The sequence below is a fragment of the Micropterus salmoides genome, unplaced genomic scaffold (genome assembly GCF_014851395.1).
Source record: "Micropterus salmoides isolate LMB-PRFRI ecotype aquatic unplaced genomic scaffold, ASM1485139v1 Ms_hic_scaffold_4, whole genome shotgun sequence".
Lineage (NCBI taxonomy): Eukaryota > Metazoa > Chordata > Actinopteri > Centrarchiformes > Centrarchidae > Micropterus > Micropterus salmoides.
Genome location: NW_024043372.1, coordinates 5,881,656 through 5,894,121, shown reverse-complemented (window position 1 = coordinate 5,894,121; position 12,466 = coordinate 5,881,656). Strand labels below are relative to the sequence as shown.

The 12,466-nt window shown below is 38.4% G+C and overlaps 1 protein-coding gene across 4 annotated transcripts; it reads right to left on the bottom strand.

Annotated features, from left to right (window-relative positions):
• Nucleotides 1–3,665: 3,665 nt before the first annotated feature.
• On the bottom strand, nucleotides 3,666–11,778 carry LOC119886272 (deoxyribonuclease-1-like). 4 transcript variants are annotated; one of them, XM_038696900.1, is made up of 12 exons: nucleotides 10,851–11,778; nucleotides 10,699–10,764; nucleotides 9,774–9,870; nucleotides 8,607–8,739; nucleotides 8,403–8,491; nucleotides 7,462–7,548; nucleotides 7,103–7,215; nucleotides 6,903–7,015; nucleotides 5,707–5,861; nucleotides 5,534–5,630; nucleotides 5,315–5,447; nucleotides 3,666–4,536 (listed from the first exon to the last, which is right to left on the bottom strand). In XM_038696900.1, the coding sequence occupies exons 4-12, from the start codon at nucleotides 8,685–8,687 to the stop codon at nucleotides 4,421–4,423; spliced, it is 984 nt and encodes a 327-aa protein (XP_038552828.1). In that variant the 5' UTR covers nucleotides 8,688–8,739; nucleotides 9,774–9,870; nucleotides 10,699–10,764; nucleotides 10,851–11,778; the 3' UTR covers nucleotides 3,666–4,420. The 4 variants fall into 4 exon arrangements, with proteins under 4 accessions (XP_038552828.1, XP_038552825.1, XP_038552826.1 ...); XM_038696897.1 differs by having other exon boundaries at nucleotides 9,774–10,764; XM_038696898.1 differs by having other exon boundaries at nucleotides 9,774–11,778.
• Between the last annotated feature and the right edge of the window lie 688 nt (nucleotides 11,779–12,466).

Here is a 12,466-nt window from a genome sequence, read left to right as displayed (position 1 = left end):
GATGAGTAGTCTCAAGTCCAGATATCACCACATCAACCATTCTTGTGTACTGTTCCAGGTCCTCCACTCTTTTTTCCAGCGCTTCTTCTCATCCTTTTCTTTAATGATCGCTTTCAGTTGTTGCATATCTCCAATCAGACGCATTAGGCTTATCTGTTGCTGATTGTTAGTTGCTGAGACTTCAGGTAATTCAGTAGGCCTTTTGCTGGTTACCCAAGCACATGTTGTAAAAAAGTGCTTAGAAGGTATAATACTGCAAGTTCAAGCATTACTTAAACATCTATGTGCAGATCATGAACAAACACTTGGATGTCAAGTTGTCTTTGAGATATTCGATAGATTGCAGAGCTGAACTGCACAGCCCTCCTAACCAGCAGCCATCTTGCCCCCATATATATATATAATATATCACCTAATGTGTTTAAACAACTCCTGGCTCTTTTATCACATCATCCTCTCATGTAAGTGTTTTGATATTAGCTTCAGTAACGTTAGCTTCAGTCATTACCTCTCCCACGCTACCTCTGCTTATGGCTCCAGGTGAGTCTTCAGTGCGGTTTCTCATTCATTTCCCCATGACCACTTGGTGAAAACACTGGTCAATGTAAACTTCAAGGTCCTCCAAACACTCATCCTCGAGGTCCTCCAGTGTGGTTTGACTACTATTATTTGTTAATTGGCGGATTATTTATTTTAATGAAATGTTGTTTAGCTGTGCACTGCCGTGTTTGAATTGCACCAAGTCTCACAAGATTACACAAACGCTTGCCGTGCCATCGCTTTATCACATCAAACAGAACATTGTACAAATATTTCATACGTATACTTTGTAATTACTCATTTTAATGTTGGAAACTTTATGATTTGGACTAGCATTTAAAATAAAGTTTTATTGAACACATGAAATTGTTTTTTTCAGTTTATACAAAGTAGTTGCTGGTTTTCACGGCTCCAATTTAAAATGACACATTATTGATTAAAGAAAAGGCTAAACATACCAAACTTAAAGAGCAGAAACTAAGTGAAATAATTTGTAATAGGAAAAGGTCGACAACTATGGAAGTTTTAATTGGACTTTAATATTTGTAACCCCTACAAATGTGTACAATGATGCGCAAATATTTCACTATCTGCAAATGTGTATTTTTACATTTGTGATGTATAAAATCATATCCACAAAAACACATGGTGATGTGTACTCACAAAACTGTATTTACACATTTGCAGATTACTTCCTGTCAATTTGTGGGTCATGTTACATGTGTAACTTTCTTTTTACACATTTGTGTAATTATGTCCAATGTGTACTGCAGAGATCTGTAAATATACACAAATAAATTGTACAGATTAAATTGTGTGTATTTGCAAATAACACTGTATTTTTGTGGATATGATTTTACACAACACAAATGTTTTAGGTGGTGACATATTTGTCTATATGTTACAAAAATATCTTTGGTATAATGAGACAGCAGGGGGAGCTGGTGCAGCTGAACAGGTTAAATTCTGAGACTTTCCCCTTTAAGAAATAAACATAATGAATATAACCGTAATCTTTATCTCTAACTGCTTTGTTCTACGGTCACACAGACCTTCATTGGGGATATCTTCAGTTCATCCCCAGTTGTAATGTATGGAAACAGCCTCTCAGTGAAAGTGTGTGTGAAGGTGTGTATGTGTGTTAGTATCAGGATCACAGAACGACAGCTTTCCTCTGTTCCAGTCCAGATTCACTCTGATCCTCTGGGGCTTCGTCTGGACTCTTACAGAAGTGACTGGAGCTGGTGGTGACCGTGCTGAGTATTTACCTTTATTGAACCATATTCCCCATAATCCAGACTGTATGAGTCCCTTCCTCTGGACAGACTCTGCTAACACACCCATTTCCCAGTCTGTACTGTTTCCAACATCAACATCCCAGCTGTGAGTCCCTGACTTAAAGCCCTCAGAACCCAGAACAGACCAGTATTTCTCAAACCTCTCGGGATTGTCAGGAAGCTGCTGTCTCTCTCCTCGTCTCACGCTGGTCAGATCTTCAGACAAGATGAGTATTGGATGAGCAGTGTTTGGATCCAGAATCACAGGAGTGTAAGAGACCTCGTCATTGTTCCAGATGTTGAAGGTCAGGTTGCCCAGGTGTTTGGCCTGCTCTATCAGAGCTCCTGAGGGCAGCTGTGGATCATCCAGCAGGGGGCGCTGCTGGACTCTTTCCACTGCAGCTTTGTAGCTGAGCAGGAATGAGACGTCTTCAGCTCTCAGCTCCTCCTCTGTGGCTCTGACTGTGTCTGAAAGAGCTGCTATCTCTCTGCTCAGAGCCTCCATCTTCTCCTTCATCATCTGACTCTTCTGCTCCTCTTCCTCCCTCAGTGCAGCCATCCTGGCCTCCTCTTCCTCATCTAGAAACTGGTGAAGCTTCTTAAACTGCTCCTTAATCTGCCTCCTGTGTGTCGGCCTGGACCTTAATGTGTTCTGCTGTTTGATCAAACTTCACTTTAACTTGTTCACAAACCTTTAACTTCTCCTTTAAGGACTCCAGAGTTTCCTGAAGTTCCTTCTTGTGTGTCGTGCAGCTTCATCGATGGGTCTGAATCTGTGGTTGCTGTGTTTTTCTGAATCTCTGCAGACGACACACACTGGCTGCTGATGGTCTAGACAGAAGAGTTTGAGTTTCTCAGAGTGCAGACTGCAGAGAGCCTCTGAAGCTCTCTGATCTCTCTCCAAAAAGAAGGCCTCACACAGGTTCTTCAACACCAGGTTACAAGGTGGGTCTTCCCTTGAAGATCTTTTCTTACAAACTGGACACTCACGTGCTTGTTTCTGTCTCCACCAGTTCATCAGACAGTCTTTACAGAAGCTGTGGCTACATGACAAAATAACAGGATCTCTAAAAATATCATGACAGACTGGACAACAGAGTTCCTCCACTGACCTGGAAGCCATTTTGTCTCTGAGTGAAGCTGAAAACACAGAAAGGACAATCAGTCCTAGCTCCCCTCCCTCCTCTAACTTTCACCTTGAATCGTGTTTTTAGTCAAACTCACCTTCAGTGTGTGGAGCGTCAGCAGGTTGAAGCAGCAGTGTTGTAGTTTTCTTATTTTTTCTCCTGTAGCTCAGAAGAAGTCTTTAGCTTGGTCTGAAGGTGAGTCTGATCATCTCTTCTTCAGTCCGCGTGTCTCTCTTGAAGCTAAGTGAAGTGAAGAAGGGGAACAAACTGTTTCCTGGTTTATCTCTGGGTAGGCAGGTGAGGGGTGGAGCTTTTTCAGACCTCCTCTGTTGAATGTTGTCACTTCACATGGGTGTGTCCATTCCAAAGTACTGATTTACTGCTGACAATGTAGACGGATAGTGTTCACTGCTCTTAAAGTACTTAAGAACCCCTTTTTCGTTCCCTTCTCCTTTGACTCAGTTTTCACATCCCTCCCCAAACCCCCTCCTACATCCAAAAGCCACGGACCCCATTCCTCCTTTCATCCATCACCCCTCGAACATTTCCCCATCCCTGCATCATTTCGGCTCACCTCCATACCATGCAATAAACTATTCTAAATCTACATCTTCCCAGACTTGGTCTTTGTCAGTCAAAATCACATTAAACTTCGCCCAGCGTTCATGAGTCTCTTTTATACAATTATCAAAGTAAAAGGCCAATTATTTAATTTAAACCGTTCTTTTATGTATGCTTATTTTATTTGTCTTTTATAGACACCTTGGTGTGTTACTGGAGAAACAGAAACACGCTGCAACAGTAATCCCACATTCTGGGATTATGTTGTCGATGTCTAAATAACAAACTCTTTTAAATAAGAATATGGGTAGCTTTTTATCAAAGTTTGAGATGAATAGCACAAACAACCACTGAATGAATGTTCAATAAAAAAGTGTTACAACAGACGAGTCTAGCGATGTTACAGGTTCAGCGGTAATGGTGAAAATTTGGAGGATCTAAACCTCCTTTAAACTCCGGGAGCTGGAGAACTAATCTCTCATAACGCATTCAACTGCTCATCAACATACAGATCAGGAGAATTTTGGAAGGGTGACCATTTCTATCAGGGCCCACCTGGATGTCTCCATTTTACATTAATTTACAGAATATGCATGTTTAAACATTAAGACATTTCATTTTGCCAATTGGACAAAAAGCTCATCATGAATACAAATGTCTAGAAAAAATATAATTTACACTTCTGACAAAGAATGTACAGATTCTTTGTCATTTTGTATTCTCTGACTATAGGTTGCTTTTAAAGCAGATATCTTTAAACCTTTTTTATTTTATCAAAGTGTCACAGTAGATTTATTTCGGAGGTTTTTTGTACTTTCTGGTATCAAAGCTGCAACACCCTCCACATTATAATGTTGAAACAGTAAGACATCTTTAAAATTACTGATTGATGCAACATCCTTTAAAGTCTGTTCTTCATTTGTTCAAACGTCTTCTCTTTGTTGGTGCGTCTGATGACTGTCCTCTGTTCCCTTTTGTTGTCTTCTCTTTCTTCTGTGGTGCTGCTGGCTCAGTGTTCTTCTTCTGTGGTCCTGTTAGTGTTTAATTCACATTAACAGAACACAATTGAAATGTAAAGTAAATAATGAAAATTCAAACATTAAAAGCATTAATGGTGGGTTTAATTATTCTGTCTGTGAGTATTAGTTACTGATGAATGTTTAAGGGAACTTATTACTGCACTGTAACTCTATTTTATTTTAATTTTATGTAGTAATTTTTTACCAAAGTTGTACATCTGATACAGATTAAGATTATACATAAACATACGTTTATGAAACAAGATTAAACCACTGGTTTCCAGCATTACAGCCTTACAAAGTGTTTGGTTGGCCTTCTCAGATGTTCCACTACAAAGACAATTCCCCACTAAACTTTTCCGATGATTTCATATATTAAAACTAGCTCCACTTTGAGCAGCTACAACAGTAAAATGCTGCTTTAAAATTGATGCATCAGCATTAAAATCTGTAATATAATAATAATAATTCATATTTTTCACATTTTTAAGTCCTTTTACTTGTGATATTTTGATATAATAATACTTCTGTATTTTTACTTGTAACTACAGTATTCTTAAATTGTTGCATGGTACTTTTACTTAATTAAAACATCTGAGTACTTCTTTCACCACTGTGCATCACAGTGTATTGATACTGTGATCGATCAAACTGAATTAAATGGAATCTAATAGAAGTGTGATCATGTATGATGCATTCATTCTTTTCATTTAATTATTCCACTCATGCAAAATGTGAAATGCAAAAAGGTGAAAGCCAAATATAAACACAGTATATGTGTGAGTGATACCTTTCTTCTGAGTTTTTCCTTTGGTGGATGTTGTCCTTGCGGGAACAGCTGTCTTCCTTTGTCTTGGTGCTTTCTGTTTCTTGTTGGTCTTCAGCTCCACCTCCACAGGGTAGTGGTCACTCACACCGAGGGTCTTGTAAAGCAATTAAAGAAATATTCTCAATACCCTGGCCCTGGTGTTAAACTGTACTGATCAACACAAACATGAGTCACCCTTACTTCCTCATCAGTCAGGTTGAACGCTTTCTGGAAGTTGAAAGACTTGGCAGAGCCGGGGACGACGCCGTCCAGCATGGTCTGTCCATACACCACGATCCTGTTGATGCATCACAGTCTTTAACAACAATTTATCAATTACACAAGATAAAAATATGCAATGAGATGTGGCTTACCTGTCGTAGGTGTTGTCATTAAGGTTACTAGACGTTGTGTCGACATCATCAGCTATCAGCCAATGGTAAGGGGCGGAGCAGATGCGGATCGTATCCTTCTTCTTCTTGGAGAGATACCGTCCATCTGCATTAAAGTCCCCTAAAATCATTATGTTCTGCGAAAGAAATAATCTGTATAATTAGATGTCATGATAGAAACAAATCTTTTCGGGAATTTATTACTTCAATTATTTTATCATAAGTTGTTCTATTGATGCTGATGCTCATTCCTAAAGTTGGCATCCATTAAACACTAACTTAATCGCCCCTGAAAAACTTGTTTTTGTTGACCTCCAGTGGTTCGGTGTTAAGTTTTAAAGTTAAGTCTTTAAATAACAGTACCAGGACTTTTGTACAGTGATTGCATGTGTGTGTGTGTGTGTGTGTTACAGGTGAGGGTCAGAATAACTCATGGTCCTGCAGAGCTGGACAGAAAATAAATGTATTATTAGCAAAATGCAATTAAAAGTATCAAATGTACTCATTATTCAGTGTTATTAATATAGTATATTATATTATTCATTTTTTTTCACTAACAATTCATATAAATGCATTTTAATGTTGTAAATCATCAATTTATAGCCAATTTAAGAAACTTTCTAGACCACTGGCTAGATTAGTAGTTTAGTACTGCATCATATTATTTAAGGATATCACATTTTTTGTGTCAATTGTGTCAAGTAAAATATTTCCCCTTGAAATAATAAAAGTATGTCAAAATTGCAGTCGTACAGTTACTTGAGTAAATGAACATTGAGTTGCATTCGACAGCTGTAGAAACGTGGCTGTGATGAGCAACTTGAGTGTGAGAAAGAGACTGATAGTGTTGCCATGGAAGTCACAGCCTTTCTGATCCCACCCTGCATCCAAGTACGTCACAACAAAATTGCATCCCTGATACACTGAGCTGCTACACAGAAATAGAGCCCAAAATGTGACTCTGAGTTCAGTGTTTTGTAAGAATTTAGGTAAGCAAATCTGTTGTTATAGCAGCAGTGAAAAACATTCTGTTGTAAATTTAACCTGCTTTGAATTTCATTTGAATACCATGAAAAAGGTGTAATCGGAGTCAGGCAGTAAATTCTGAGTCACGAACGCAACAAACTCGTTCCACCCTCACATGTTTGGTTTGTACAGAGTCAAACTATCAAACCTACATCAGTTCCCCACTTCTTCCTGACAGCATCGACCACGTCATGCAGCTCGTCCAGCTCCTTCAACGAGTCCTCTGGCTTGGTGTGTACGGGGATCAGTACCAGGTCTTTCACAACTGGAATAGACAGACACAGTATACAAACAAACGAATGCTTTCAGACAAAAAGATATAATATTTACAGAGATTGTGTGGAGCACCGACCTGTAGTTGGACAGCTGAAGCGCAGAACGAAGGGCTCTCTGGCAAAGGCGTCCACATCTCCAACTTGATTATCTTCATACTGGTAACAATCTGTCAGCTTCACTTCATCCTTTCTGAGACACACACATATGTAACAAGACAGTGATATATTTGTATACGTGTCATGAACTTGCTTTGACAAAGACCATCTGTAATAAAAGCTTAGAGTGCCGTCAACCTCTCTTCAATACATGCTATTATCATAACCAGCACCAGAGAACTACATGTGCTGCAAACATATGGCTACACTTCATAATGGCTTTTATTTTCGAGTGAGCTACTGCTTTAGAGGGTAGACAGTGAAGCTAGGCTCTCTGTACCTGTAGAAACAAACAAACTTCTCCTTGTAGGTGTCTCGTCCCAGCTGGCTGCTGGAGGTCATGGAGTAGGGACGGGTTTGGTTGGAGCTGAGGGGAAACAGAAACAACACCAAAGAAGAGTTCTATAATGTTACATGACGTTTGATTGTGTGTCAGATGTGTAATTACATTTTACTAAGTTTGTGGTTTTAAATACCACAACGACATGGTGGTGGTGACATTTTTTTGCACCAATTTACGGGGGAAATGTCATTTTTATATGAAGGGAAACTATATTCAAATTGTATTGCAGGTTTTCTTATTGTGCAAATACACCTTTCTCAAAGCATTTTAATTTGTTAATTAATATTTCTTGGTGCAAGTTATTTTTCAGAACATTTTTAACAAATGCTTTCAAGTAATGGGGGAAAAAAATCAGCCACTTCAAAATGTGGAGGGGACATTTCCCAGCGCCACCAGTGTAAATGACATCTATCATCATAGTTAATATTTTCTAATTAGCACTAAACACAAAGTACAGCTGAAGAAGAGGGGGATGTCATTGGTTTTGTAGGTATTTATTTAGTCATAAACTTAAGTAAAACTGTTTGACCTGATGATGATTTTAATGAGTTCATGTGTTGAAGTTCCAACTCCCAGACAAACTGAAAGCTATATCATCAGTATTTCCTCTGTTAGATCAAAATGTTTCTGTTAACATTACAGCTACTCAGCCTCTTTATACTTGCTGGCCTGAAATTAAGGCTCTGCCAGACATCATTTAGTTTTTTTTATTCAGGCGTGCTCCTTGTCTGTCATCATGTTTCTTTTACTAACAAATCAACCGCACTTTTTTTCAATTATTTGGGGCTTCATTATAATATTCTAAGTTGTTAAATTGTGGAAAACAGAAATGTTTAACATGTAAGAAAAAAAGAGCTCATGTTTCACAGAGAACTCACCTGTTGAGGTCTTGAAGTAACTTCTCCATGGCCTTACCGCTCTTATCCACCACCTCCAGAATCACCACCACACTGTACTGAGACATGATCTAGAAGCAACACAACATGTTGTTTTAATGCTACGCATTGCACATAGGCCTACTGGGTGAATATGTTGTCATTATCATTAGTGTCCTATCAATAAAGTAATAATCAAGGCGTTACCTTGGTGAGGGTTTTGACGACAGCCTGGTCTGCGGTTTTCTTCATTCCCAGGTTCTTTGCATTGAAAGCAGCTATCTTCATTTTTCACTTCAGGTGATTTGTGATGTTTTACAAGATGAATAAAAGGAACATGCTGTACAAATTGAAAAAAAATATAGATAGAGGGAGAAAATGGGGAACAGATGCAAAATAAAAAAGAAATTGAGGCATGTGAAACTAAAAAATCAACACTGATAAAAAAAACACTGCAGCTGGTTTTGTTGGAAGTGAAAATGTCGGCGTGACACTTTAACAGTAAATCTAATCTAGGTCAGACCTGTGATAATGGCCTCAGCATACAGCAGAGGTGACTTTATTTATAAAGATAAGAGTTGAAGTGAAAAGGGAATCATGCAGAAAACATTTTTGAATATTTGTTTTACAATCAACCTTAATCAAGTTGAGAGGAAGTATTATGCATAATGAGACACTACCTCCACATGCAGGTAGGAACATCATCAGACTTTAAAAGATTTCACTTTAACTTCTGTAAGATCACGATTTATTTAACACGTGTCTTCAAGCAGTTTTTTGTTTTTGATATAGGTATGAATGGGCTGAATGCTTTTTTGAAACCTTAATAATGCTTGGTGGAGGAAGAAGTCCTTAAAAAATACCACAATTTGAAAATACTGCATTACAATAAATACAAGTAGGATTTTAACATCACAGCTAGTCGAGCTGGTGCAAATTTAAACAACTTTATGGGCATTTTCATCTCATATTTTACAAGATAATGGCATGTTTGGTGTTAGCTTCTTAAACCTGTAAAGTAACTAGTAACAACAGCTGTTAAATAAATGTGGTTCAGAGGGAAAAGTACATTTTTCCCTCTGAAATTTAGTACAGTAAAAGAACAAAGTACTTCATACCTAAGTTCCCTTAAAACTGTACATTGTGATGATTAAAAAGAAAGACAACAACAAAGAGCAATTCAGTTTCATTTTGCGGTCTTTAAAATGAAACTGAACTGAAAGCAGGTTTTTTTTCTGTAAGTACTCGGATTTCCATTCAGTCGAACGCGGACAAAGTTACTAGAGGTTTTATCAAGTGTAAAATACCAAGTAAAAACAAAGATTCAAAAGTACTTTTCAGTCCAGAAAAGTGTAGAAAGTAAAACAAACTCACCAGTCTGTTTGAAATACACAAAATGAAGTGGCAGCAGTTCCTATCAGCAGACAGAGTGATACTGAACTCTGCTGACAACAGGGCAACTGAAGAAGCCCTGAGAAACAGGAAGTGTCTCTGTTGGCCACAAAACTGGTATACACACATCAACACACACACATCAACACACACACACACACACATGCACAAACACACACACAGCATGCTGCAATCTATAACACACCAAACAGTCGCTTTACGTTATCAAGACATGTAAGTGTTTCCTGCCTGTAAGAGCTGCTGGGCCTTTACCTCAAACACCACAGCACTCTGCTGTCTGCAAACTCTGTAGAAAACAGATTATTTGGCAGTTTATTTGACTATGGCAATGGTTGCCATGCAGGTGCTGCTCTTTCTAACTCAGTGGTGTGTCCAGACTTGTTTGACACACACATCTGAATAGCATCAACCTAGCATTGCCATTTCTTTGTCTACTTTATTTACATTATTAACATTAAATAACATTGCAGCAGCCTATCTTACAGTTTATTACATTCATGTGTTTAAAATTTTAATTCAAAAGATAAATAGATCTAAACAACCGTACATATGTAGACCATATATATATGTTTATTATTCAGTCCTCAAAAATAAATTATGCCTCCAAAAGCAGGTTACACACAAAAGAAAACAATGCAAATGCAGTCACAGTATGAAGCACCAACTTCATGGATTAAAAGAACAAATTAAAATAAGTAAACATGTGTGGACAAAATATTGTATTGAAGTGCAAATAAACGTCAAATACAATAAAAATCTCTTCAACACGATAAGCCTACTATTATTAGTTACCATCCTGAACATTTAGAACAATTCAACAACAAAGTATTTTGGGAAAATAAAAACGAGGCTCAATTTGCAGCACACATTGTTAACGTTAACTCACTGTGTGTGTATCCAAACGGGAACATTAAAGATCTTTCCTGAGAATCTTCCCGTTGGTCTCTGAGGCCTAATGGCAAACAGCATGATATGAAGTGTTATTAGTTTAATTCGGCGAACTTAATTTTCACCATTGTAAACAAAAACGTGGCTCACCTTCCGCAGTCTCTCTGTATCCAAGGCAACAGTAGCCTATACTTCCTGCTTCTTGTAAGAGTTTATCTGTTCACGCAAGTGAAGATTTTTAACGCGACATTTTACAAAATATTTTATTGAGGGGGAAAAAAACATTGACGTTCAAGCTCATAGGCTATATTCATTAGGCCTGCCTTAAAATCGGTTTGGTCTATAGGCTTATTATTTGATTCAGTCAAGTAACTTCCTGGTTACACACATCGGACAGATTAAAAATTAAATGCGGTCAGTGTTTCCTATATTTATGGCTTGAAAATCGGATCAGGTCTATTAGATTTTTGTGCTAAAAAAACTAGGCCTATATGGCCTACGGTCACCGGAAAAGTAGGTTTTGGATTAAAAAGCAGGGGCTTTAGGAGTAGCATCCACCAGGCCAGGTGTACCGGACCAGGCGGGTGCTGATCGCCCAGGAGGAGAGGACGATACCTGTCAAGGACTCAGGCTGGCCAAGCAACGGGTAATCAGATAACCTCATGAAGTTGGTCGCAGTGAAGCCTCTGGTGTAGGCCTACCGCGACTTTTTCCAGCGCTTCTCCCAGGTTGTCTGTATTTTCTTCCCTTTCCATCTCAGGTTCCTTGGGTTCCTAAATAAACTGCATTACCCAGGGGGCACCACGTTACGCTCACCTGTTCCCCTTCTCGCCTGCTTGCTTTTCTCCCTGTCGGCAGCGTGTCTAAGCAACATTAACCTCACAAAGCCTGGCTCCAAAACGGCGCAAAGAGCAAACCAATAGAGTCAGATGATAACACAACAAAGCTTAAGGTAAAATCCATCCCTACCAGCTGCTGAGCGTTTGTGACCCTAAAAGTAGAGAGCATCCAAAGAGAAAATAGCCTACTACAAGGACGGAAGGTCTGCCTCATCGGGTCCTTTTGCTAAAACATGTTCAACTTTTCACGAAGTCGATGCAGTCTTCAATATCACCTTTGTGGAAACCGACCAATAGCTGCCTGGATGGGGCGGGAACACAACATTATCATGACTATCTTGTTGCTGCTGTTTACATTCTCCCAGGCAAAATTTAAATTACTGCAGAATAATTTCCTGCGTGAGCACGTGTATGAATATAGCTTATGGCTATTTTGTATTTTATTCTGTATGTTCCCATATTTTAATGTAGCCTAGCCTATATTTGATTATCTGTTATGTTAGATTTCTGTAGCATGAAGGGATTCATTTCGTTGTACAACCTTATAACATGATAAATGAATTACCTTGATCCTTAATCAAAACTAAAATGTATTCCTTCATGAAGAAATATGCATGTTTGCTTTCTTTCAGAGAGAAGATCATTATAAATTTCACGTGTACACAGCTGTATCTGGACGTTGTCAGTTTTGCATAAAGACTGGAGGCAGGGGGAAACAGCTAGTACCGATACAGCCAAAGTTTGATAATACACCATACACCTCAAAAACATGATGTATCATGTTTGTTTAATCTATAAATGAACAGAAATGTAAAATCTATAAGTGGTTTTATGAGGAGAAACTATGAGCTGCTTTTCAAAAAGTTGTTGTCACTCTGCAGTTTCGACATTTTACTCGAAGTCACTGCTAAACTGTGGAAACAATTA

Bases quoted from the DNA above. Each gene is read 5' to 3' on its own strand.
- LOC119886272 (XM_038696898.1), bottom strand. From the start codon at position 8,687: ATGAAGATAGCTGCTTTCAATGCAAAGAACCTGGGAATGAAGAAAACC. The intron at 7,549-8,402 runs GTGAGTTCTCTG...GTTTCCCCTCAG, and splicing joins TTACTTCAAGACCTCAACAG to CTCCAACCAAACCCGTCCCT. The intron at 4,537-5,314 runs GTATCACTCACA...AAACACTAACAG, and splicing joins AGGAAAAACTCAGAAGAAAG to GACCACAGAAGAAGAACACT.